Source organism: Nymphalis io, chromosome 18 (genome assembly GCF_905147045.1).
Source record: "Nymphalis io chromosome 18, ilAglIoxx1.1, whole genome shotgun sequence".
Lineage (NCBI taxonomy): Eukaryota > Metazoa > Arthropoda > Insecta > Lepidoptera > Nymphalidae > Nymphalis > Nymphalis io.
The window spans coordinates 6,812,960-6,839,792 of NC_065905.1; the positions used below are offsets into that span (position 1 = coordinate 6,812,960).

General features: G+C 31.0%; 6 protein-coding genes across 9 annotated transcripts; 3 read left to right on the top strand and 3 right to left on the bottom strand.

The window, feature by feature from the left end:
- Nucleotides 1-535: 535 nt before the first annotated feature.
- On the top strand, nt 536-2,133 carry LOC126775231 (probable 18S rRNA (guanine-N(7))-methyltransferase). Its single transcript, XM_050497026.1, has 6 exons — nt 536-696; nt 798-835; nt 934-1,112; nt 1,243-1,436; nt 1,578-1,767; nt 1,874-2,133. Exons 1-6 carry the CDS (start codon nt 658-660, stop codon nt 2,062-2,064), a joined length of 831 nt encoding a protein of 276 aa, XP_050352983.1. The 5' UTR covers nt 536-657; the 3' UTR covers nt 2,065-2,133.
- LOC126775235 (ATP synthase subunit C lysine N-methyltransferase) lies at nt 2,056-2,827 on the bottom strand. The gene has a single exon (XM_050497031.1). It carries the CDS (start codon nt 2,725-2,727, stop codon nt 2,140-2,142), a length of 588 nt encoding a protein of 195 aa, XP_050352988.1. The 5' UTR covers nt 2,728-2,827; the 3' UTR covers nt 2,056-2,139.
- A 694-nt stretch (nt 2,828-3,521) lies between these two features.
- On the top strand, nt 3,522-11,057 carry LOC126775214 (ATP-dependent RNA helicase Ddx1). Its single transcript, XM_050497001.1, has 13 exons — nt 3,522-4,087; nt 4,325-4,442; nt 4,531-4,697; nt 4,922-5,053; nt 5,410-5,599; nt 6,500-6,687; nt 7,277-7,401; nt 8,361-8,498; nt 8,964-9,178; nt 9,367-9,482; nt 9,854-9,961; nt 10,177-10,311; nt 10,841-11,057. The coding sequence occupies exons 1-13, from the start codon at nt 3,638-3,640 to the stop codon at nt 10,943-10,945; spliced, it is 2,187 nt and encodes a 728-aa protein (XP_050352958.1). The 5' UTR covers nt 3,522-3,637; the 3' UTR covers nt 10,946-11,057.
- Nucleotides 11,058-12,106: 1,049 nt separating this feature from the next.
- On the bottom strand, nt 12,107-20,003 carry LOC126775229 (histone-lysine N-methyltransferase PR-Set7). The gene is made up of 6 exons (XM_050497025.1): nt 19,686-20,003; nt 18,938-19,040; nt 18,404-18,827; nt 17,057-17,247; nt 16,508-16,720; nt 12,107-15,940 (listed from the first exon to the last, which is right to left on the bottom strand). The coding sequence occupies exons 1-5, from the start codon at nt 19,693-19,695 to the stop codon at nt 16,513-16,515; spliced, it is 936 nt and encodes a 311-aa protein (XP_050352982.1). The 5' UTR covers nt 19,696-20,003; the 3' UTR covers nt 12,107-15,940; nt 16,508-16,512.
- Nucleotides 20,004-20,403: 400 nt separating this feature from the next.
- Nucleotides 20,404-23,225, top strand: LOC126775222 (histone deacetylase 8-like). Of its 4 annotated transcripts, none has more exons than XM_050497016.1 (8): nt 20,404-20,696; nt 20,798-20,987; nt 21,077-21,218; nt 21,300-21,406; nt 21,473-21,665; nt 21,761-21,933; nt 22,064-22,174; nt 22,612-23,225. In XM_050497016.1, the coding sequence occupies exons 1-8, from the start codon at nt 20,616-20,618 to the stop codon at nt 22,839-22,841; spliced, it is 1,227 nt and encodes a 408-aa protein (XP_050352973.1). In that variant the 5' UTR covers nt 20,404-20,615; the 3' UTR covers nt 22,842-23,225. The 4 variants fall into 4 exon arrangements, with proteins under 4 accessions (XP_050352973.1, XP_050352971.1, XP_050352972.1 ...); XM_050497014.1 differs by having other exon boundaries at nt 20,404-20,557; nt 22,064-22,264; nt 22,612-23,222; XM_050497015.1 differs by having other exon boundaries at nt 20,404-20,543; nt 22,064-22,264; nt 22,612-23,222.
- A 36-nt stretch (nt 23,226-23,261) lies between these two features.
- On the bottom strand, nt 23,262-25,037 carry LOC126775239 (ubiquitin-conjugating enzyme E2 L3). Its single transcript, XM_050497035.1, has 4 exons — nt 24,815-25,037; nt 24,550-24,645; nt 24,286-24,472; nt 23,262-24,214 (listed from the first exon to the last, which is right to left on the bottom strand). Exons 1-4 carry the CDS (start codon nt 24,839-24,841, stop codon nt 24,060-24,062), a joined length of 465 nt encoding a protein of 154 aa, XP_050352992.1. The 5' UTR covers nt 24,842-25,037; the 3' UTR covers nt 23,262-24,059.
- Nucleotides 25,038-26,833: the final 1,796 nt, after the last annotated feature.

Below are 26,833 nucleotides of genomic sequence, written 5' to 3' on the forward strand. Positions count from 1 at the left end.
TTGTATGGAATCTCTCTATAATACAGTACATTGGCTGTGACTATCGATTTCTCTTCAATTGAATACACATTAATTTTAAGATTAGTCATTTTTATCAATAGTAAATTAAAGCATTAATTTTATATAGAAGTAATAATTAAAAATAGCTACTGAAAATTCATGACGGCATGGAATGGTGGCAAAAATGCTAGATGATGGAACGCGGTACAACTATATTATAAAAAACTGATTATTATTATGGTTATACATTTTAGAAATATTTTTTTAGTTTTGTTTTGTTGGGACTTCAGAGAATGTATTAAAGGAATTAACTTAATATAACGTCTATAAAAGACATATCTTTTTTTTCCTTTATTGGCAATAAAGAAATATCAGGTATTAATAAAATATTTACATTTCGTAAGGGCGTTAATTTCATTATTACTTTTAAGTACATTTGTCATTTTTTAAAACTTAAGTCTGTTGTTAGGAATAACTTAAAGGATTTTGAGATAAGCGATACATGACAATTATTGACAGTAATTGACACTTATGACAGTCGTAAGAAAATGTGTAGCAATTTAGCAAAGCATAGCAAAATTGAGGTTATGTTTATTTATTATTGAAGACTTTGCAAGTTGTATCTACAAAATAACTTAAAATTATTCTTACACAAATATGTCCAGAAGACCTGAACACCAAGCCCCACCAGAATTTGTAATATCCGTTTTTTAAATATAATGTTTATTATTAATGTTTTATTTATAAAATAATTATTTTAGTCTCTTTATTAATTTTGCTGTAATTTTGCCTTTTAGTTCTATAATGAAGACGAAGCCAGAAAATATACACAAAAGTAAGTATGTAATAAATAAATATATTTTTTTAGTTTGTATCACAATATCTTTTAAGTATATTTATTTGTATATATTATTAATTGTTATTAAATTTTAGTTCCAGAATCATAGATATTCAAGCACAAATGACTGAGCGATGTATGGAGCTGTTACTTTTGCCCGAAGACACATCTTGTCTTTTGCTGGATATTGGCTGTGGCTCCGGATTATCTGGAACAGTGCTTGAAGAATGGGGACATATGTGGATTGGATTAGATATATCTCCATCTATGTTAGGTGATATATTTTTTACATGTGTAACACAATATGTATATATAAATGTATATTATGAGTATATACATTTGTATTTATAATAATCTTTGTGTTACCTAACTTAATAAATATTTATTTTGATTTATCATTTCAGATGTTGCTTTAGAAAGAGAAACAGAGGGTGACTTGATACTTGCAGACATGGGTGAAGGAGTACCATTTAAGGCTGGTAGTTTTGATGGTGCAGTATCGGTATCAGCACTCCAGTGGCTGTTTAATGCTGATAAAAAATCACATCAGCCAGTCAAAAGGTTATACAAATTCTTCAGTTCTTTATATGCATCATTGGTAAGTTTATTATGATGACATGAACTTTTTTTAAGGTTTTTTTCAAACATTGAATTATTAAAATTTTTTTCTGTAAAGGTACAGTCATACTTATTAGCAGTAAACATTACATATATTATAATGGAATCATATTTTTAACAGTCTAGATCAGCAAGGGCCGTATTTCAGTTCTATCCAGAAAATGAAAGTCAATTAGATCTCGTCACTTCACAAGCTATGAAAGCTGGATTTTATGGAGGTGTTGTTATTGATTTTCCAAATTCAGCTAAAGCTAAGAAATTCTTTCTCGTACTTATGACTGGAGGTGCAGCACCTTTACCGCAAGCATTAGGTAATAAAAAAATCTTACACTGTAATGATTTATTTATAAGTTGTTATATGAAATTCAAAAGACTACTTGATTTCATACCTGTACATTTTTAATAATATTCTTACAGGTACTGAAGAAAGTGATAATTCTTTACAAATAAAATATGCGAAACGAGAAGCCTGTAAAGCAGCACGAGGGAAACCTCTTAAAAACACAAGAGCATGGCTTCTTGATAAAAAAGAAAGGAGAAGGAAACAAGGAAAAGAGACTAAACCTGACACTAAATATACAGGCAGAAAAAGAAGTGGACGGTTTTAATTTTTTATTTTCTATAAGTCTAATTATATTGTAAGGTATACATAAAGATACTAATAAAATATATTTAACACAAAATTATCTTTTTACAACATATTTCCAAACTGTGTCTACCCCATGTCCAATTGTTTCAATTGGCAACATATTTGGTAATGGAAATCTACAAGCTACCACAAGAGTCCCATCATTTACTTCTTGTAATAGTTTTTTCTCAAAATCTGCCATCATTTGCTCTACACCAAATATAACAATATTGTTATAAGGCATTAAGTCAAATTTCCACAAATTTTGTCTGTAAAATGTAGCTCTTCTATACTGACTATTTAAAAGTGCTGAAATTCTTGAATAACAGACTAGAATAGGATTTAACTCTACTCCATCAGCTTTAAATCCTAGCTTGGCAGCAGTAAGAACTATTCTGCCATCACCTGAGCCTACGTCCAATAATCTTCCAGTTCGACCATTTAATGCGGTAGTAACTCCTAATAATTGATTGTTAGTTGCAGGCACATAAGGAAGACAAATTTTCCTAAAGGCCGGTGAAACAAATGGTATGCACACAACACTCACACCTAAAGCTAAGCCACCTGTCGCATATATTAAAGCCTTTCCGAACGATGACGTTTTAGGAGTAGTTTTAGAAGTGGAGGTTAAGTCAAATTCCATTTCTATTTCAATTTACATAGGATGATTATAAATTAAATGGAAACTTAAGAGTTCTAGGTTATTCATAATAATTATTACCATTTTCAGGTGACATTTGACAACTACAGAAAACAGCTGTTCAACATGTCATTACATCAATGACATTTCATCATATATTAAAGTGCGTTTTCGCGGAATTTACTTTGAAAGTATAAAATAGTCGATTATTATCTTTGTTATAAAAACTGTTTAATGAATAAATCATAGCTTAGCACATAGTATAGTATTACCGAATAGCATGCTAACACTCATGAATTTGCAAGCTAAATTAAGATAATAGGCATTTGTTACATATACTATATATACGATAATAGGCATTTGTTATGTAAACGTCACTGGTAGGGCTTTGTGCAAGCTTGTCTGGATAGGTACCACCCACTCATCAGATATTCTACCGAAAAACAGCAATAATTGGTATTGTAGTGTTACGGTTTGAAGGGTGAGTGAGCCAGTGTAGTTACAGGCACAAGGCACATATCATCTTAGTTCCCAAGGTTGGTGGCGAATTGGCTATATAAGTGATGGTTAACATTTCTTACAATACCAATGTCTATGGGTGCTGGTGACCATTTACCATCAGGTGGCCCATATGCTAGACCGCCTTCCTCTTCTATAAAAAAAGAAGGTATACCAGCAAAGAGTTTTTATAACCATTCAAACCACATAAAATAATTACCGGTGATTTGACAATCGTTAAATTGTTAAATTCCCAACGTTAATTCTTCAATCGTCAGACCACAGAGTACATAACAACTACGTTTTACGTCAGATTTTAGTCTCAACTCCCAAGTCTTTCGACTGTCAGACAGAATCGGACTCTGAGAATACACGCAAGAAAATTATAAACAATTGCTTTAATTGAATTTATACAATGACTGCATTTGAAGAATTTGGTGTTCTTCCCGAGTTAGGCAAGGCAATTGAAGAAATGGACTGGAATCTTCCAACGGATGTTCAGGCTGAAGCTATTCCACTTATTCTAGGCGGCGGTGATGTGCTTATGGCTGCTGAGACCGGTAGTGGTAAGACCGGTGCTTTCTGCCTTCCAATATTACAGATAGTTTGGGAAACCTTAAAAGATATTCAAGAAGGAAAAACTAGTAAGGTGATAACTCCAGTTTCGACTGAATGCACAATGTCACTATTCGATCGAACTGATGCGCTAGCCGTAACTCCAGATGGCTTGCGGTGCCAATCTCGGGATCAGAATGGATGGCACGGTTGCAGGGCTACTAAAGGTGTTCACACGAAGGGAGCATACTATTATGAAGCTACTGTTACAGATGAAGGTTTATGTCGTGTAGGGTGGTCAACACAATCTGTAAGAAATTAATTCAATTACTATTTATTCAATCAATATTTAAACACATATACATACAAAATTTGATCTCATTATATTGTGCAACATTGTATAATAACAAAAAAAAATTTAACACAAATAGTTTATGTAATAATTGAAATGTTTTTATTGTAGTATACAATATACTGTATATAACTTAGCTGTTTTACACTTTAACTAAACTTTGAAGTTTTATTAATTGTAATTTATTGTATATAGGCCAGATTAGATTTGGGTACAGATAGCCTTGGCTATGGTTTTGGTGGTACAGGCAAGAAATCAAATGCTAAAAATTTTGAAGACTATGGCAGTGCTTATGGAAAAAATGATGTTATTGGTATGAAGTTTTTATATTATAATAATATTTTAATTATTACTGCATTCTTGCCTATATATATAATATAATTTAACATATTGTATTTCAGGCTGTTTCCTAAATTTAAACAATGGTGAAATTTCTTATGCAAAGAATGGCCAGGATTTGGGTGTAGCATTCAAATTAAATGGTTCACGACGTCATGACTGTTACTTCCCAGCTGTTGTATTAAAAAATGCTGAGATGAGTTTCAACTTTGGCAGCACACCGTTTAAGGTTAGTTAAGAGTAAACTGGTACTTTTATAATGTATAGTAATTGTTTTTTTGTTCATTGTAATTGTTGTTTAGTAAAATAAGTATGATCATTTAAGAAGAAAAACAAAGTAAACCTTTTACTATATTTGTAACAAACATTATTGTTTATTAGTAATATTTTGTATTATAGGATAATAATTATACCATATTATAAAACTTATAATTATTTATTTATTTATTTCAGTATCCTCCTGAAGTTGAATATATAGGAATCTCTCAGGCTCCAAAAGAATGTGTGAAACAGAATATTGTTTCAGCTGTTGCATCTACTGGAGCTAAACAAGTCAACAATGCCCCCCAGGCTATAATAATTGAGGTAATAAAGATTTTTAAAGCACCATACAAAAAGTTCTTAAAAATATTAAATAATCCTTTTATTTTGGTATCTTATGACAGTTAGCAACAGTGTTATAAGCATGAATGTCAATCAAATGTTTAGTCTTTTTTTTTAAATTACTTAATGAAATGTACATTGACTCTTTACATGTATAAAATTACATAACTTTATATTTTTATAAAAATGGAACTACAGAACTGCTTAATTTACATAGAATTGAAGGAGAGTTTTTGTTTTTTAACACACTAATCAAAAGAACTCATAGTCAAACATTTTTTGCATTATTTAGCCCTATTTAGTGGGTGGTTTGATTTTATCTTCATTTTTAATTTCAGCCATCTCGAGAATTAGCAGAGCAAACATGTAACCAAATAACATTGTTCAAAAAATATCTAGACAATCCCAAAATAAGAGAACTACTTGTCGTTGGAGGCATTAATGTTAAAGATCAGATTAATCAGTTAAACTCCGGTGTAGATATTGTTGTCGGTACACCTGGCCGACTCGAGGATCTTATTCAAGGAGGTATGTACATATTTCTAAATTAAAAATTGTATTAATACATAGCTTTTATTATATTTTTTGTGTAATATTATTTTTTTTTAATTTTTATAATTGAATGGTAGACAATAGATGGTCTACTATTATTATACTTTTTATGATATACAACTATCCTAACACCGTCAATGCGTCCAAAAACATGAAAATTGTGTGCTATGTCTCTTATACCTGTAAATATATTGGCTCACTCCCCCTTTACACGGAAACACGGTAATATCAATTATTCATGTTTGATGTTAGAGTGTGTGTTACCCATTCAGACAGTCACACTGACACTGTTACTTTACCTACTGACTGCCTTGTTGGTCTAGTGGCTTGATGTAAGGCCGCAGACTCGGAGGTCCTGGGTTCTATTCCCAAGTCGAGCCAATAAAAAGTTATTGGGTTTTTCTGTCAGAAAATTCTCAGTAGCAGCCCGGAGTCTGGAAGTTGAAAGTGTATACACTCCCGTGCCTCGGAAAGCACGTAAAGCCGTTGTTCTTGCGCCTGAACTCTTTCCGGTCATGTCGGATTGCCGTTCCATCAGATTATGAGAGTAAAGGAATAGAGAGTGTTTGCGCACACACTTGTGCACTATAATATCTCTTGCATAGTTGGCTAATCTCTCTTGAGATTGGCCGCCGTGGCCGAAATCGGTCTGGAGGACATTATTTATTATTACTTTACCTACCGATTTAAAAAAAATTGTCTTGGATAGCCCTTTTATCTAAGAATGCTGCGTAACTTATGCTATGAGCTTGAAGATCGTAGTTGTAACCACAAACGTTAACCAACATTGCAAAGTGTATAAAGCAGGTCTTTCTTTTTCAAATTCAACACTCGTAGGCTCAAAGGTATTTAAATTATGTATGTTTATTTTTTTAGGTTATTTAGCATTAACTCATTGTCGCTTCTTTGTACTGGATGAGGCTGACGGTCTAATCAAGGCTGGTTGCGGCGAACTGATTGAGAGGCTTCACAGACAAATACCAAAGATCACGTCGGACGGTCGCCGTCTACAAATGGTTGTTTGCTCAGCTACATTGCACGCATTCGAAGTCAAGAAAATGGCGGTAAGGTATTATTTTCATTTGCGAGGTTTTACTAAAATATGAGTAAATTTTTAGTTCTTTTAAGTGTGTTTTTTTAAAAGAAATGTGATATGCATAGTATTAAAATACTATATGTGAAGAAATTTATTATTATTGTTTGCGTCGAAGATCGCTATTTTAGTATAAAGGTAAATTATTTTTGGACAACAGAGTTTAAATATTTTGCATGAGGATGGCGTCAATAGACATGAAGAGTCCTATTATGTTTTCATGGTTCTGAATTAATAGTGTTGCCCACAATTTATTATGAATTGGATTTAAATTTCAAGTGATAATTTATGTGTAGTTGTCGTTACTTTCAATTAATAGTTACGTGGTTCGAGCTGAGTAAAATAAAGTCACTTTCTCCGTATGTGTTGACTGTCTTATTAGAAAAGGTTTTTGTTAAGCGTATCCATTCATCGAGCCCATATGGTGGCAAGGAGCTATTTCCAAAAATTTTTAATTTTGCAATGCAAGAAAATGCATATCTACAACATTTTTCCAAACCGATGATTATGAAATAAAACTTTGAACAATATATTAGAAGAATGCAATTTTGCTATAACAGGAGAAGTTGATGCACTTCCCGACGTGGGTCGACCTGAAGGGCGAGGACGCGGTGCCGGAGACCGTGCACCACGTCGTCGTCAACGTCGACCCGCAGCGCGACCGCGGCTGGGAGACGCAGCGCAGGTATACACACAGCTCACACCCAATACACCCGAGCCCTGGGGCCTAGTCATTTGGCTTGAAGCCAGCAGACCCTTACCCGCCTAAGTCACCATTGAGTTTTTATGTCCTTTGAATATTATTAGTTATGCGAAATACTTTGTAGCTTGGTTCATATAAACGTTGCAGAAACCTCACCAGCACAGATATAAAAAACAATATCTAAATTATTATTTTTTCATATTTTTTGAGACTTTTGTCAATTTGGACATGTTAGCCCAATCATATCCTAACCTATATACACAGATCATTCATTAAAGTATACAGAGAGTCACTAACGAGACGAAGCTACAAAATCATATATGGCTACCGCAGCTTCCGAAAAAACAATATATTTATAAACATAACATTATCAATGATGCATTCGTATAACCTGATGAGACACGCATCGGTGCGACATATATTTGCGTTGAAGATTTTGTTACCTCTACCTGTGCGTCTCTACGTTCTGCACGATTATTTTAAATACGTCACGTACACTAACAATAAGGATGACAAAATAAGTGATTTCGTTGGAAATATAGGTCTCTACGGTTTGAGTGATCGTAGCTGACGCGGCGTCCACGAGAGTATCACGCTGCTGTGCTGGACTAGTTGTAATTATATCAACAGCCAATCATTGTCCACTGCTGAACCTATGTTCAGGCCTTCCCCAAGGTGCGCCAAAGCTCCCTGTCCTCCGCCTTCCGCATCCAGTCGGTGCCCGCCACCTTCTTAAGGTCACGCAGCGTAGGGCGCCCTCCAGCCAGGGTCCACCTGGCTATCGTTTTCCGATCCGTGGTCTCCACTCTAGGACTCGTCTGCTCCAACGGCCATCGGTCCTACGACATACGTGACCAGCCCACTGCCACTTCAGTTTTAGTTGTAATTACATACTGTAATTTATAATATTTCTCAGAAATAAATTACTTGTTTTTTTTAAGGCAAATAGTTACAGATGGCGTGCACGCAAAAGATAACATTCGTAGCGGGAACACCACTCCGGAGACATTATCTGAAGCTGTTAAAATTCTTAAAGGAGAATATTGTGTAAGAGCCATTCGAGAGCACAAAATGGATAGGTTCGTATTTATCGTACTATTGAGATATTTCTATTTATGTCTATAACTTTATTTGATGGCAGGTGATTGTACAAGCCTTGGTCCCAGTTTCCAATGATGGGTACTAGCGATATAAGGGATCGTTCATATTTTTTAAAGTACCAAACCCTATAATACCGTCGTATTGAATACTCATCATCAGGTGGTCTATTCACAAGTCTGCTTTACTATTTCCATTCCCTGATGTTGGTTAAATGACTGCAGCAACTGTTGGTTCTGAAGTGAATGGACTTTTGGGTCAAGAAAGTTTCACTGACCTTCAGGAGTTAGGAAGTTGGCAATACTCTCCTTTCGTATCAAATGGCCCAATCATTGGACTATGAGTGCGGAGTCAAAATGAGCTGACGCTATTTTTGTGCTCACACGCTTGCTCTATAATGGCAGAACTATGATTCGATTAAAGGACGTATATAAATAAATTTTCAGAGCAATAATCTTCTGCCGTACAAAACTCGACTGCGATAACTTAGAGCGTTATCTGAATTCTTTTAAAAACGAGTTCTCGTGCGTCTGCCTGCACGGGGACCGCAAGCCCGCCGAGCGGAAGGCTAATTTGGAACAGTTTAAGCAGAAGCAAGTCAAGTTCCTTATCTGCACCGATGTTGCCGCTAGAGGAATCGATATTTCAGGACTGCCCTTTAGTGAGTGATTAATATAAAGCATCGTTTTCTACTAGTAAATTTATGTTATATATTTGCTATATAGATGTCATTTAACGTTGCTCGTACGAGTCGATTGACTGTCAAGAAGCGTTATTTATTTATTCAACTCTTTTGTGCAACATGTCACATAATTTAATACACACAAAAAATATTTGTAATTATTTCAGTGATCAATGTGACATTACCAGACGAAAAATCAAATTATGTACATCGCATTGGTCGAGTGGGTCGAGCTGAGCGCATGGGTTTGGCCATTAGTCTTGTCTCGACTGTGCCAGAAAAGGTATATACAACTAACATGCTTTTAAGTTTACTATAACGGAAAATTTATTCTGCACTTGCTAAAATAGACAAAACAACAACTTTAAGTAATTTCTTTTGAATATAAGTTCATTTATTTGAACATAAGTTGATACATGGATTACAAACTAGTAAGCTTATGTATCAAAACGTAACATTTATAGACTATTCATTAATATTGCGTAATGTCGATTCTAGTGGGTCTATGAAATCAGAAAACATTACACTTTTTTTTCTTACAACTTTATACGTAGTATGCATTAATTATTTAATAAAATACATTTATTTATGTAGCCTGAAACGATAACTTCAGCAATTACTAATTTCATGTTTCTGTGTCAATTTGTTAACAAGGTGTGGTACCACGGCGAATGGTGTTCATCACGAGGTCGCAATTGCTGGAACACTAACCTTGTTGACGACAGACCTAAAGGTTGCTGCATGTGGTACAACGAGCCCCAGGTAATTATTTTTATATAAAGCTAGCCAATGACTAGCAAACGTTGTATTGCCCTTTAATTTTTCTTGCAAGCAAAACTCCAATTCTACAAACGCAATACCTGTTGGTAGAACTCTATTAAACACCTCCAAACAACTGTACAAAGCTATCATTCAACAAGCAATAATTTTGATATGGAAGATATTTAAATAAAGATTAATATTTTTTTATTATATAGTACCTTGCAGATATTGAAGACCATTTGAATATCACTATACAACAAATAGAGACTGACATGAAAGTACCAAGCAATGAGTTTGACGGAAAAGTTGTCTATGGTCAAAAAAGAACGCAAATTGGCTCTGGTTATCAAGTAAGTTTGGATAACATTGCTTACATTTATTAAACTATAAAAAAAAATAGCATACTATGGTCACACTTTATTGGGTGGTTTGTATTGTCACAAATGACCCTTAAATTTGCCTCTTGGTATTAGTAATAAAACAAATCTGCTTTTTATAAATGGAGGTATGTTGAATATATTTTAACTGGGTAGGTCGTTGTGGTATCTCCTCTGGGTATGTTCCACGCACTCATTACGTATTTTACCGCAAAGCAGTACATAATATATTTAATAAATTGTTCACGAGGGACATAACATTCTTAGTTCCGGCACATTCTTAGTGGTAATTTTCATTGTAAGGGACGATTAATATATCCTTTAATACCAATGTCTATGAGAGTTGGTGACCACCTAGCACCAGGTGGCTCATTCGCCCGTACTAATACCAGATTAAATCGCTTAAACTTAAATATTTATGTTCCATTTTAGATTTTCAAAATGAAAAATCGAAGCAGCTTACTTATATATATATTATTTAATGATGTATTTGTTTTTTTAGGACCACGTAACTCAAATGGCTCCGGTGGTTAGATCATTACAAGAATTAGAGTCTCAAGCTCAACTCTATTACTTAAAAATGCATCATAATGTGGCAGTGGCGTAATATTATTATTTATATTGTATTTAACATATGCTTATATACATAACTTAAGCTTTGTTAAAAAAAAAGCATTATATACTGTCAAGCTTAAATAAATTAATATTTAAATAAATTACTTAAATGTTTATCTACATGTTATGGTGACTTTACCCTCTGCCTACTTAAATTATACTTAATTACTGGTGGTAGAGCTTCGTGCAAGCTCGTCTGGGTAGGTACCACCCACCCATCAGATATTCTACCGCAAAACAGCAGTACTTGGTATTGTTGTGTTCCGGTTTGAAGGGTGAGTGTGAGCCAGTGCAATTACAGGCACAAGGGACATAAAATCTTAGTTCCCAAGATTGGTGGCGCATTGGCTATGTAAGCGATGGTTGACATTTCTTGCAATGCCAATGTCTAAGGGCGTTTGGTGACCACTTACCATCAGGTGGCCCATTTGCTCGTCCGCCTTCCTATTCTATAAAAAAAAAATTAATTTATTATCTGTAATTATATGTTGAATATATTAAAAAAAAATCATAATTATCATATATAAGTGAATAGGAATTTTTGAAAAGAACTGGATTTTAAGAGGTCGACAGTTGTTAAGAGATTTTATTACCTTTTTTTTAAACGCCTGGAAAAACGCCTTACGCGTTTCCCCCACGGGAACAGTGGGGGTGTATGTGGGGCTCGCCCGTGGCCAAAGCGCCGAGTGCGCCCGGAACATCGGAATACCCACTAAAAAACCAGCGGTACCCTTTCGAGATTTTATTACCTGGCTTAATGTATAATATAAACATTATCATATAAGCCAAGCTTATTTAGCTTTTTATTTTCGAGTTTGCATAAAATTGAATGATAAACAATAAAACAAATAATTTAAATTCATATCTATTGCATATTATAGGGCAGTGATAATCAAAATAACTCGCTACAAAAATTATTAAAAAAAAACACTCATTACATAAATCGAAGACACAAACATTGGTTAAAAGATTAATATTATATAAATGTAACATTTAAAATAAAGCATTAGTATGAAAATGAGTCAAATAATTCTCAAAATTATTTGGAGCTGATGATTTTTTACCAGAAAAAATGTATTATCTTTGCTTTTATGTAAAACTACCAAAATATCAAACTCATTTTTCAGATAAAATTAACTGGCGATTTAAAAATCGGACCCGTGTTAAATTTTTCATAGAACAGAAATAAAACTAAAGGAAAAATATTTTCTATATTTTATTTATAAGCTACAATTTATTCGATTTCATTTAATATTAAATTTCTTTTCAAACAAAGTTTTTATATGTAATATGGAAGTAGGATTTGTTTAAATTATATAAATAAGTCCTAAAGCTCCATTCACCCTGTGGAAAAATCAATTGTAAGGGTATTAAAATAGTATTCGAAATCGTTTGGAGTGGTGCGTTCACTTAAGACCTTTTGATCATTTAACGAAGTGGCTTTAAAAGTACTATAAAATTTAATATTTAAAAGCCAGCACTAACTTTATAAGCATTACAATGCTAAAATCATCATACAAATAGTTTTTAACTAAACAAAGTACGAAACTAGGATTTCCAAAATATATTATTCTATTTAATTAACATTAGTCTAATATTTTAAATTACATTACATAATAAGTTTATCACTTATGCAATTGAACAAAATTTAAGTATTACAATGATTCACCTCGGATCATTAATAAAATATAGCCTTTCATCCAAGGCAGTATTATAATAGTAATAAGGTTAGTTAATCACAAAAGGCGTTATTATTAAATGAGTATAGGAACTACAAAAAGCAATGTTATTTATAGCGATAATGTTGCTGGATTTTTTTTTTTAAACTAACAAATATAAATAGAAAATTTTCAAATCAATACAACAAAATATGTAAGTGAGAGTGTAACATTTAAATGCCAAAAATTCAGTCTTAAAATGGATTAATTTAGAGAAACAAGAGTGACAATATAATAAACCTTCTATTTATGTAATTGTTTCAACAATGAAACTGAGATATAAATTGAATATCAATCCAGCAGCATTATTTATATATTATTATATAAAAAAAAATCAACCAATAGTATGTTTGGTACAAGTTTTTTAATAACTAAAAGATCTATCAGTCGTTATTTTTTGGCTTAAAATTAATAAAGGAAGAAACAGAGTTTTAGTCGAGGGTCCTTATTCTAAATAGCAAACATTTTCAACGACTGACAAATCCGCAACCTTTCGTAATATATCAACACTTATTCCGAAATACAATTGAATTAATCGTTTAGTGAATATTTTATTTCACCGGCCATAATAGCTTTATTAATTATAAAAATTGTTTGTATTAAAAATTATTCTAGGGTACAATGGCTATGTAATCCCAGTCTATAAATTGATCAATACTTTTATAATAAGACCATTCGAATGCTTTGATTATGTTTACATATCCGTTGCTTTCATAGTCTGGGACAACATATCTCTTAAGACAAAAGTTGCAGCCTCTATCACAAACGCTTATCAAGAATCAACTAATGCAAGTCTTGTGACTGAAAACGTTCATTTGAAATTAATTTTATAAAACCACTATGAACGGACCTTCCAACTAATCAGAGCGATTGTTACAACACTAATAAGGGACGTTATTACATTTTTATTCTTATCGATAATAACAAAAACCATCCAGAATATTTTGCGTAGAGAAAAGGGCGACCATTTCTGAATGTACATTCTTTAAGCTAGATATTTTTTAAAGTTAAACTTATCTATCTTACTTTTTGCGGAACACCCTTTAATTACAACCGACATAGATCTTATTCCGGTGGGTATTTGTTCATTACAAAAGCAATAAAAAAAATACTTAACATATTTCACAATTTCGACATAAAACTAAAAAAATAATAATAATTAAAATATTCAAATGCTAATTTACTCAACAGGCTTCGTAAATGTTCTTTTTAATAAACAACACTTACAACCTCGTTTCGTTCACATAATTAAGTTAATTTACTTAAGAAATAGTTCTAAGCTAGTGATAAATACGTAAACTATTCGAGAGTTTGTGTCTTGACAATATTTCAGTAATAAAGTCCTTACATTTGTAACAATTATATAATACCTGAAAAATAAAAAAATATAAATACAACAATAATAATTAGTTCATTTGTTTTAATATGTGTATTATAACTTATACTAGAGTGCAGAAATGAAGGCATTGATATTTTAATTCATCAATATGTTATAAAAATACATTTCGCATATTTCATAACTCTGTACTTCATTAAACAAATGTTATCTGAATGTTTAAAAAAAAAATTCAAAATGTTTCTACTTCTTATATATATTGTTAAATCTCTACGTTCTTACTTATAAGCGTTGCTTGGCGATTGTTTAGTTTAACACGGTTTTGTCTCTTTCTCTCATTATTGATTCGACATTCGAAAGAAGAAAACAGTATTGTTAACTAATCACCCACCAAACAACGTTTATTAGGAAGGCAGTTAGTTTCTGAAACGCTAACCAAATTCAGATTATATAATCCGATCTGAATCGTCATTGGTCGTTAGCAGTCGAGCTGTGACCAATGCGTGTTCAGTGTTTACTATGATTAGGTAATCTTACTTTGATCATCGTATTAGACACTAACGGTTGACGTATGAAATTATTTGTACCTTTCTAAATGTTTAAATCACTTATTATGAACCGTTATAAGAATTCTAACAGAATTTTTTTTTATATGATAATAAAAACAATAAAAAATTGAACATAAAACTTTCAATGATGTGATTACTATCCAAAGGTTACGATTACATTATAATTTTTATACAAATTTCATTTCGTCTATATTAATATTACAAAAGTGAAAATTAAAGGAAATACATACAATACTGATATTACATATTTTTTATTTTTCTTAACTCATATTCTTTACAGTTCACACATGTCTCAAATTGCATCTTTAGATCTCAATATGAAATATTCCTTATTTTGAACAATTACTTCCGACAATTTTAATGCTAAATTTGAACGCATAATTAATATTATATATATACCTGATACAGACGCATTACGCAGTGTGCTCTTATGCAGTACCAATAAAAGGGCAGAGTCAACTCGGTACAATGGCTTCTAAGCTAATATTGCAAAAGCTCATTACTAACTTACTAAATTCCATTTCTGTAGTCCATATTTGTTTATAACTAGCATGAGCTGATGTTAAATTATTTCATCGTGTCAATGTAATTTACAAACATATAAACATGTTAAATATTATGTTAATTATTAATGTTATATGCTCCAATCAATAAATGAATATTGTCCAACTTTCATAGAACAATTGACTTTGTATTTCCTTGACTTTAAAATAATAAAAGAAGGATTTAAATAATGTTCATATAATATAATTTATTTTTAAATTAACTAAATAGCTAAACAAAACAGATAGCTATCGTCTAACACAATGAAATGCATCATAATTCTCAATAGATATGTAATGTAAGATGATGAAATGAATTATAAAACTTTTCAATAAACAAAAATACACATGCTATTAAATTTTTTCAATGATTACAAATATATCAGTGACAAAAAAAAACATTTTAATTGAGCAATTGACTCTGCCTTACAAAACAGGCACAATTGGCTAAAAAATTTATTAACTACATAAGTAGCATTTTTGTGTTATATACTGAAGATCAATGCACATCATGCGAGACTTGACCGTTACATAACTTGTATATTATTTTGAAGACACAATTTAAAGGTATATTATGACATAATTATTACAAAATGTATATATAAATACGATATATACAATTTCAGTTGGCAGAAGGTAGTTTTGGCGCACGAGAGGCGTATACGCCATTAAGACATAACTTGTGTTTAGGCCACTCAGCTCACTACTTAACAATACAGCGGTATGCGATCTTAAACAAGACTTCTATAACAAACTTTATATTATCTAAATTAAATCAATAAATATTTATTTTTAGTCCAACTAAGACTTCTGGATACAGTCCTGAAAAAAAATATTATATAATTCATTATATTGTCATTTTCATTTTCTATCATGTTACGCACTTTAGGAATAGAATTTGAAACAAAATACGCACACACACATCCATACACACCTCACACAAATCTTCTGACACTCCCTCTTTTAGTATACAGTAAGAAATATTCATTTATCATTTATTTATATAGAACAATATGTCACTAAAATATGAGAGAGGACATCGATTTCTGTAATACAGGTCTTTGAGCCTAGCTCAGAAATCAGAGACTTCATTATAATTTGTTACTTTTTATGTGTTATTATTATAGAATCATTGTACAGAAACATATAACATATAATGCAATTAAATAAAACCTAAATATATGTCCAGCCATGATCAAAATTCATGACATTTTAGCCGCCTGTTTGCAATGCCTATAACAATAGGGATTTTTTTTTAAATATATCTCTTTAATGTTTGTAATATTACAATCAATACAATTTTGTTCCGCAAAATAAATTGAGTGACATAAAATATAAAAGATTTCAAGTGTATGAACAGAAGGAGGTGCTGCACAAGCAGTCGCTTACCCAGGTCAAAGAGCCAGCCAGGGATGGTGCCGCAACGACTCCTTGGAGCGGTCGCCGTAGTCGTAGGTGAGCTCGTCGCCCGGCGCGATGTCGTGCGCGGCGAGCAGCACGAGGCGCGGCCCGTCCACCCACAGCGCCTTGGTCAGCAGGTTACCATTCCGGGAGTGGTTCACCAGCCGACCGAGCCGACCCGTTTCGGCCGTCGCGTCGATACTGCGAGGTCGAAATACATTTTAAGTTACATTATTTTTACTAAAATTATAAATCAATTGAAGGCAAGTTGTGATCAATATAATCTTTTAACTATAATGTAAACGTGAATTAAAGAAGTTTTATAAAAACTTATTTTATTATATAAAAAGTAGTAGTTACTTTAAACATGTTAAAAATTTAATTTGTTATTAAAATGACACAATCACTTAATGAGATGTGGGATATAAATTCAATTAGTAAATCTAGTTTGTAAAGGACCCAGATATTATTATTTTTTATCATTGAATAAGAAAGACTAAATATAGACTGATTTTATGTATATTGAATCGAGCTCACCAATACTGTTGGTCTTGAAGTCGAAAGTAATACATATAGCAGCCGGCGCTCGGATCCAGAGCGTACTTGCGTTCCCTCTCGCGAGCCTCTGCAACTCCTACTAATTCTCCCGAGTACTCCACCACGAACTGACCGCGTCCGAACGGACGAGTTGCGATCACACCGCGACCTTTACCGTCGAAAGACGCAACCTGATGGACAATTCAATTTTTAATACTGATCATAAACTAATTTTATACTAAAACCTTGCATACTAATTTGTTACTATGTTTATTAAATACAATGGTATTTAAGATAATTGAAAGTTTTAATAATGAATTTATACAAATTAATAATTTAATGTGAATGTGGATTTTTAAAAGGTGAAAAATTCGGTTCCATAATCATGTACACGAGAAAAGATCGATTGAATATATATGATTTGCACAAGAATTTGTACCACATGTGAAGTTTCACAAATAAATAAACTAAACTAAATAACTACATTTTTTTTAAATAAAATAAACTTTGTATTTTTGTATCGTTAACAGTAAATCATGCAAAAATTAATTCAATGTCCTTTACATACAACACTGTAAGCTTGGCACCCCAGATAGACAGGAAACATTCTAAATTTAATTTGTAAGCTATTAATTGCAACATTTGCATGATATATAATATTTTAAGCCAAAAAGCTTGATTATTAATCTCACTTTTTGTTATTAAAAAATGAAAGACGAGTAATTAATTAAAATTAACAAGATAACAAAATTTATTTATTGTTTATATTTATGTATGGTCTGGTCTGGTTACTTTAAAATTATTTATCATTATTAATCATTACCAAATAAAAGCTAAAAGTAAATAACTTATTACTTTCACCGGTTATTATTAAGAATTAAATTAATATTTTCCGAATTACCAATAAAAACTGACTCAATAAGATTTGTTACTCGTTTGTTATATTACAAAGACAATAGGAAATTAACAACCTATATAATAATTATTTTACCAAACATTTACAATGTTGTCTCAACATTGTTTTTTAAACATTGAATCTTATCTGTTGCACTTAAATGAGCTTTTAAAAGATACTACACATTGAATCTTATCTGTTGCACTTAAATGAGCTTTTAAAAGATACTACTATTATGCAATGTTATTTAAATAAATTAATAAATTACTTTGGCTATAAATTTTCTATGCAGAATATTTATATAAAATACAACATCTAAAATGATTATATTATGTTATTGGTAAATACTTTCAATTTGAGAACTTTGCCATTGCAACAAGAATGTTGGCATTATATTTTATTTTACATTCAGATGTTAGTATATAACTTAATGTTAAAAAAAAGAACTCTACCTGAAGACCATCTTCCCTTTGCTCTCTTATTGCTCTCTCCAGATCTCTCATCTTTTCGGCCATTACACATTTCGATGTTTTTCTCACACTCCTTCTTACGGGAAAGTACTCTGTGAGCTTGTGGTTGGTATCTCCATTTGATTTATGGTCAGTTTTTATATTTTTTCCTAATGGAGATGAAGGTGGAAGTTGTTCTACTTTAGGACTTTTAAGTTCCTCTTTAAAGTACTCTGTGAGTTTGTGGCTATCTGCAGAACGGGCTGCTGCTCTGGCCGCTCGTGAGCGTGCTGAATTGCCATTTGTCATATTTGTAATAATACCATTGGAAGCCTTTAATGGTTTTGACTTTAAGTCTGTCTTCTTTATGAGAGGTTCAGAGTTTAATTCTTCATTTTCAGTCTTAAGAGGTGCAGTAACAATAAGTCTACATAAAAAATAATTATTAATTTCCATATATTTAATAATAAAAAACATATTTTTAATTTTTATATTTATAATACTAAAAAACAATATATTTTTTTTTTTAACAATTACCTGCGTTTTCTGTAATTTTTTGGTGGTTTAACTTGTTTCTCTTCACACAATTCAATCCTATGAGGTGTTTTTACACCTTCTTGGGTGGCCATTAAGCTATTAACTGAAATTTTTTATTAAATAGCATATTATTTTATAAGCAATATTTTTAAACATAATATACAAATGTTTGATTTCGTATGAATAATAATTATCTTGATATATTAATGTGTTCACTTCACTTGACTATCTCTGTTTAAAGATAAGAAAATTTTTATACATAGTGCACTCTGTGCTCAATAGCAGTTAACCTTACTGTGATAAGATACATCATTTTCATTAAAATTTTGATAATTTTTGTAAAAAAATCTTATTTGAAATGTAAACTACCTACCTAAATCATTTGGATAATTAATATAGGTTATTAATTAATATTACCACACCACTTCATTACTGTATGATTCACATTTCACCTTCAAACTGAATATTAAAAAATATTTGGTACATAATCAAATTCTTAAATAACGCTTATAATATTATAAATTATAATAATTCCCACAAATTATTTTATTTTATGAGAGGGTAGAGTAAATATTAAATTATATTACTTTAGAACCGGAAACGCATGGCAAAGTATGGTAGTTAAAGAAATGCAGTGGTCACTACTACCATAAAAAAATACTACTAAACCGAAACGGTAACAAAGAATTAGATTTAAGCATATCATGGCAGTATGCAATGTTTATTTATGTAAATAGATTATACTAACCTCGAACCATTTCCACTTGAACTTGAAAATCACAGTTTCATAATCCAAAAACACCATCGAAAGTATACTTAACCCCATACAAACAAAACTAGACAGATCATATAGATTCGAATTACAAATGTTTTGTAATAGACCTTGTCATATTAGAAGAATTTATTTTGAACATCTAAAATTACTTTATCTATTTATGACACATAACAAAAAATATTGTATATTTAAGATAGGACTCTTTGGCGTATTTTATAAATTATTCACTTGCTAAAATTAGTTAAAATCGGTTAAACATTGCTTTCTATTGTCAAAATTGATACTTCTTTTTAGAAAATGGACGCTATAATGCACAGACTGTATAATTTTTTTTTAATTTTCAAATTAAAACTTTGTTTTGTCTCTGACCACACAGATTAACAATAGTTGTACAGTTACAGTTGTAACACATTGTTACATGGATATTTTTAAATAATAATATATAAAACTGTAAAAAAGCATAAAGTAAACTGACTATTAATCTAATAGGTAATATCCTATTGTGATTTGTAACTGAGTATACTGGCACGCACTAGTCACTGGTCGTACGTGTACTGAAGGCTTTAAGCTATGATTAAATTTGGCACTACTACACAGAGTAGATAAACCACTACGTGTGTTTAAAATGTAACTAGTGGTTATGTAGGTACTCTGTAGTCTGTATCTGTGATCTCTTTGGTACATTCTGCCATTTGCGCATGCTTAGTGCATACCAGTTACCTAATTATTATTGTTTATTAATCGCCAATTGGTACTCGAGGAATAGTTATTCCAGTTGTTCAGATTTTTGCGCCATCCGAATGTCTGTCGAAAACATTTAGATATATAAATGTATATTACATTCAGTAAGAGTTTCTAATGTTGTATATTTGATTATTAGTTCATTATTTAAAATATCAAATTATGAATAAAAGTAAAGCAGCATACATTTGGGAGCAAGATTTAATAGAATGCTGCGATCGGCTACCAGCAGTACTCGGTCGAGTCAGTAGTGTTTCTTTAACGGTTTATTTAATACTCAATGTTTTTGATAAAGTAATATGTTTATAATTAATGTTTTTCTGTATTGTAATATTTTATTACAGGCTTCCATGGTTCACAGTCTTATAACGGCGTATGGTCTTTTGGATCACACAAAAGTAGTTCGATCTCAATCAGCTAGTTACACTGAATTGAAACTCTTTCATTCAGAATTATATTTGGATCATTTGAAAAAAATCTCTCAAATAGAAGACGACTACGTAACTACTGCTGAAGATGAAAAATTTGGCTTAGGTGAATACAATTTAATAGTTTCACTGATTATTACTCAAAAGAAGAAATTTAAATGAAAACTTATAAATAACCATAATGTTATTTTTCAGGGTATGACTGTCCTCCCGTGTCTGATATGTATAACATTGTTTCCACGATAGCAGGAGGTTCCCTAACTGCTGCTAAATGTCTTGTAATGAATTTAGCAGATGTAGCTATAAACTGGTGTGGAGGATGGCATCACGCTAATAAGTACCTATGTCAAAATCTATAACTAATTTTAATGGAATTGTAATTGGTTAATTATAAACATGTAATAGATAAATGTTTCAGATATGGGGCAGAAGGGTTCTGTTATGTAAATGATATAGTTATTGCTATTGAAATACTTAGGACAAAATTTTCAAAAATACTTTATATAGATTTGGATGTTCATCATGGTAAATACATAAAAATAACATCTAATAAATGTAAATACATATGATTCAAACTGATATTTTTAATAGGAAATGGAGTTCAAGATGCTTACAATTTAAGTAAATCTGTATTCACTTTGTCATTGCACAAATATGAACCAGGTTTTTATCCTGGTAGCGGCAGTATTGAGGACATAGGCAGATTAAATGGCAAAGGCTATGCTTGTAATTTACCTCTCAATGCCTTATATTCCGATGATACATTTGTATTTGCTTTTGATAGGTAAGTTTCAAATGCTAGCACGTAACTTCAATGATATTTTGTTTTTCTAAGTAATTTTCTAAAACTTTAATTTTTACTTGTTTTTATTATTTCAGTGCATTTACTATGATATATTCATATTTTTTGCCTGATGCAATAGTAGTGCAATGTGGTGCTGATGCTCTTGCTAGGGATCCACATGGAGGTGCAGGACTTACTTTGGATGGATACTGTTTATGTATTAATAAAGTTCTTAATGTAAAGAAACCTACAATGCTCCTAGGAGGAGGTAAATACTTAAAAAGTTTTTAATGGGCATTATTATTAATAGTATTTCATTGGAAAAAAATTTACCACCTTTCAGTTTAAATTTAGAACATTAACATAACCTTGTACCTTATTACTACATATTTTTTTAGGAGGATATAACCATTCTAATGCATCCAGATTGTGGACATCAATCACTGCCTTAGTTGCAGAAGTGGAATTAGATGATAATATTCCTGAACACAGTTTTTGGCCCAAATATGGTAGTGATTATACATTAAAAGTACAGCCATTATTGACCAAAGATCTTAATTCAAAAAAATATATTCATGAATGTATCACTACTATAAAAGGTAGCAGTAATATTTTAGTTATAGTTTAAAAAAAAGTTGTATTTTTTACTTTAGTTACGAAATTTTGTAACTAAAGTAAAAAAAAGTTCTTTAAATACACAAGAGCACGTAATTATTGAAAATAGTTACTTTATTTTAATCAGTGAAAAAATATTCCACATATATAATATGTGCAAATATATTTTTCACAAACAGATAATGTGCTATAAATGTGTTATATATTTATGAGGTACGATAACAAAAAAAATAAAACAAGTAATATTTTATATTCATACTCAAAAGTCAAATTGAGCCCTCATATTGAGGCCAGTAGGCAGTAAGTTAAGTGCAAAATATTTTTGTTGCAGAGAGTTTATATAGGTATTTAAGTCCTCATAATGAAGATGAAAACAAAGAGCCAAATATAAAACGAAGAAAAACAGAATTAGATAATGATAACTCAAATAAAGCAAAAGGAAATTCCATATTTAAAAAACAAATACTTTTAAAAATTGATCAAAATGGAAAGGGTTCTAAAACAACAAATTGTGATAATAAAAATGCTAATTCCATTGATGTGTATGACTTCATTGATTAAAAGATTGAAGTTAATTTTTGTAAATATTGGATATTAGGCTTACTAAAAATTATAAAATGATAAATGAAAATAATATATATATTTCAAATTCTCATACTGAATACTCAGTAACTTCATGTTACATTGATTTGAATGAGGAAAACGAATAAACTGGCAACAATTTATAAATAACTTGCATGTTATATTAAATAACAATCTTAAAGTTGTTAAAATACAGCTATTGATATTTAATAGATTAGAAGTCACAAGTCTATTAATTCAACAAGTTCTAGTAAAACACTAAAAGCAAGACCATTTGCAAAATAATCTATAATACAATCGTTTTAAATGTTTTCATGTTATCCTTTTATATAGACACATCCTAAATATTTCTGGAACATTAATAATAAATGAACTCAAATTTTTGTTCTCACAAAATAAATAACAATTAAGCTTAAGCTGTACGATTATTTTTATTAATTTTATAATTTTCACTTATGTATTTATTTATAGAAATATTACACATTGAACAATAAAAAAAAATACTATAGATGTTCAATACAGTAAAATGCAATAAATTAAAATGAGAGATTTTAAATTTAAAGATACTACAAAATTTAGTAATAATGATGAATTACTATGTTGTAATAAGTGTCACAAATAAAATGATATATTTTTTTCAACGTTTAGCCAAACATATTTTTCTCTAAACAGGTAAAAATAAGCATTTAAATAAATATTAAGCAAATAAAACTAAAAAGTTTTAAATGTATCTTAAAAATTATAATTCTGTCCAATAATTTAGATAGGCATATCTTTAGATAGTACCTAAATTGCAAAAAAAAAATTGTTCATATTATTGGTGCTTAAATTTTGCAAGCAATGTGTGGATCTTAAAAAGTATATCTTGTAGCATAACATATTTTGAAAGTACAGCATTCTTAGTATTTTATGTCTAATTTAATTAGAGAACTTGTTTTGAAGGAAACTTTATGTTGTAATAATTTAAAATATTGTTTTAAATTTTGGTACTAAATATCATTATCCATGATAATATATCATTAATTAATTACAAAACATGAAGAGCAGCTCTTACTTTATAATTCATGCAGTAATTGGTTTTGATAAAGATAAAATTCCATGTATTTTCATAAAAAACCAAACCAACCAAAATAGAAGACACAAGTACTCTAGTTATATTAGAGTTATAAGTGCTGTAAATTCAATGAAATGACATGTTTAATCAGTAGGCCGCTTTTCACTATGCTTTTTAGTAAATTCTTCTGCATTCTTTGTAAACTTTTTTCTATCTTTGAGAAATTCTTCAGCAAGTTCAGCACGCAAGGGATGTTCTGGCTCAGGGTCATTAACAAGAGCAACTAGAGCTTGAATTACTAAAAACAAAACACAATAAAAATCAAATTTGTTACAATACAATACAATATGATCCTAAAATCAATCTTACCTTGATCAGTCTTCGTGGCAGGCTTCCAATTCTCTGCACTGATGATGGGAAGGCAAACCTGGCCTTTCTCGTCAATATTTGGGTGATATATTTTTGTCTTAAAACTTATTTTAGGAGGTTTGAATGGATATTCAGCAGGAAAGTTAATCTCAATGCGAAATGCACCTTTGTTGTAGGGAGGATTGTCCTAAAATGTTATTTATTATTAATATATTTGATTTTAGTATAATGTATTTATTTAATAAATATAATGTAACAACTCACTGGAACAATTAATCCCTGCCATGTTAGGATATTTGACTCATCAACTTGGATGTCTCTAAATGATTTTAGTCCTGACTGTCTTATATCATTTAGTTCCTGAAAGCAAAGTGTATCGTCAAATAATTAAGTCCTTCTAACAAAAATTCCAAAATGTTACTAGCAATTTAGAGTAGCATTGTAATACATACTTTTTCTTAATTTTACTATCGGAATATTTTCGATTACCTATCAGATAAGTACTATAACACATATTTAGTAGTAATACCTTTTGTAGTCTCCGGGTTGCAGCCATTGTATTTAATTAAGTTAAACGATTTCAATTATATTATATTAAATATACTAAATCTTTTAAATTAACGCTGGTTTAGGAAGATATCCGCATAAACAACATAGTTCGTATCACCGAAAATATGACTCATTAAAATGTCAGTGATATGTTCACCTCCGTCCCGCTGCAAATTCGATGGCCGCCATCATTAAATTCGTTTCGTTATATGTATTAACTTGTGTAGTTAAAAAAAATATTCGGACAAATAATGATTGATGATATATAAAATAATAAATGAATGATTTCCTATGACTTTTTAAGCATATTGCGTGTATTCAATACTAAATCAATTTAAGTGGTAAAGTTAAGCTGCCAACACCGACGGTTTTATTTTTTGTGGTTCTCTTCACGGTTAAATGTTAGCCATCCATCCAGACTTGGGCAAAATGTAATCCGATTAATGATTACAATTACAAATCATCAATTACGATTACAGTACAAGGAAACAAAAGTAAAGTAAGTGAGTTAAGTAAGTATGTACAAGGCTCGCCAGTTTCAAAATCAATCAGAGTTAATCTGTATTTGTGATTAATGATTAAAAAGTATAATCTTATTCATTAATCTGATTACATTTTGACCAAGCAACCTAAACAAGGATGAACTTTGAAGCGTTCCTATCACATACTACAGCGTTGGACATCTGATTCGCCTGGAAAATAGGGACAGTAATTAATTTAATTAGTTTAAGAATTGTTGTTTTTAAAATTTGTCTTAAGCAGTTGTAAAACTTATGTTTTTTAATCTTGATCTAAGTTTTTTAAAATATCATTAACTTTGGCATTTTATTTATTTTTTATGCTAATTCATAAAAATAAAATATGCTTTACACCTACAAAAATGTTTTAATATCGCTTAACTATTTAAATTCTTCAACTGTGATTTTAAAACGGCTTTTTATTATTTTCACTCACAAGCTATTGAACAATCCACATTGATATAAATAATAATGAATAAATTTCACTGTGTCGACTGTTAATGTGTCTAATCTCGCTTTTGCAAGATTTCCCCGTAAAATCGCAGTTTAAAAGCAATAAGACGATTTTTTTATCAACGAGATTGCTCGACGAATCTTTTTGCGTACCCAATGCTCGAGAAACAACAATGTTATAGTTATCTAACCTAGATTAAATTTTTAAAACTACTCCTTGCAATTCTCTAAGCTTCTAAAGGGGTTATTTAAAATATGATAATAATCTAAATTGAATCTGTAATTCTATTCGGTGTGGGATATGTAAATATATATATTATATTAATGGATTAAAGAAGAATTGGTGGAAGAGCTTTGTGCAAGCTCGTTTGGGTAGGTCCCACCCACTCATCAGACATTCTACCGCAAAACAGCAGTACTTGGTATTGTTGTGTTCCGGTTTGAAGGGTGAGTGAGCCATATAGAATAGTTACAGGCACAAGGGACATAACATCTTAGTTCCCAAGGTTGGTGGCGCATTGGTGATGTAAGCGATGGTTAATATTTCTTACAATGCCAATGTCTATGGGCGTTGGTGACCACTTACCATCAGGTGGCCCATATGCTCGTCCGCGTTCCTATTCTATAAAAAGAAAAAACCGCACAGAGACGCGGGTAAATTCGCGCTTCATTGGCGGGTAGAACCAGCCATAGAGAATACGCGCGATGTATAAATTGGCAACCTGGCTTACCTGCCTATTTAGTTTTTGTTTTAGGAAAATCAAGAAGTGCGTGAAGTTAAATTACTCACCTGAGACGGGCTCAGGAGAGTAATGCGCAAAAAAGAGATTTCGCCGACCACGTACGGCAATGCTGGCACAATAAATAATTATTTAATGTTAAGTTTATTAAATTACACTCGAAAAATACGGTATTTATTTATTAAATTAAAAAATCTACAAATTATTGTACTAATTCTAGTAGTCTGGTGAGAAGCGCAAATAAATACCGTTGAATGTTGGATACAATTATTTTATTTTTATTTATTG

Coding starts and splice junctions, on each gene's coding strand:
- LOC126775239 (XM_050497035.1), bottom strand. CDS start 24,841: ATGGCTGCAACCCGGAGACTACAAAAG. Junction 24,646..24,814: donor CAACCCGGAGACTACAAAAG/GTATTACTACTA, acceptor CTTTGCTTTCAG/GAACTAAATGATATAAGACA. Junction 24,215..24,285: donor TGCCACGAAGACTGATCAAG/GTAAGATTGATT, acceptor TTTTGTTTTTAG/TAATTCAAGCTCTAGTTGCT.
- LOC126775229 (XM_050497025.1), bottom strand. Junction 18,828..18,937: donor AAAAATTACAGAAAACGCAG/GTAATTGTTAAA, acceptor TTTTTTATGTAG/ACTTATTGTTACTGCACCTC. Junction 17,248..18,403: donor AAAGGGAAGATGGTCTTCAG/GTAGAGTTCTTT, acceptor ATTGTCCATCAG/GTTGCGTCTTTCGACGGTAA.
- LOC126775235 (XM_050497031.1), bottom strand. CDS start 2,727: ATGGAATTTGACTTAACCTCCACTTCTAAAACTACTCCTAAAACGTCA.
- LOC126775231 (XM_050497026.1), top strand. CDS start 658: ATGTCCAGAAGACCTGAACACCAAGCCCCACCAGAATTT. Junction 836..933: donor GCCAGAAAATATACACAAAA/GTAAGTATGTAA, acceptor ATTAAATTTTAG/TTCCAGAATCATAGATATTC. Junction 1,113..1,242: donor TATATCTCCATCTATGTTAG/GTGATATATTTT, acceptor TTATCATTTCAG/ATGTTGCTTTAGAAAGAGAA.
- LOC126775214 (XM_050497001.1), top strand. CDS start 3,638: ATGACTGCATTTGAAGAATTTGGTGTTCTTCCCGAGTTAGGCAAGGCA. Junction 7,402..8,360: donor GGCTGGGAGACGCAGCGCAG/GTATACACACAG, acceptor GTTTTTTTTAAG/GCAAATAGTTACAGATGGCG. Junction 10,312..10,840: donor AAATTGGCTCTGGTTATCAA/GTAAGTTTGGAT, acceptor TTGTTTTTTTAG/GACCACGTAACTCAAATGGC.
- LOC126775222 (XM_050497012.1), top strand. CDS start 20,616: ATGAATAAAAGTAAAGCAGCATACATTTGGGAGCAAGATTTAATAGAA. Junction 21,407..21,472: donor AGATTTGGATGTTCATCATG/GTAAATACATAA, acceptor TATTTTTAATAG/GAAATGGAGTTCAAGATGCT. Junction 21,934..22,063: donor TACAATGCTCCTAGGAGGAG/GTAAATACTTAA, acceptor ATATTTTTTTAG/GAGGATATAACCATTCTAAT.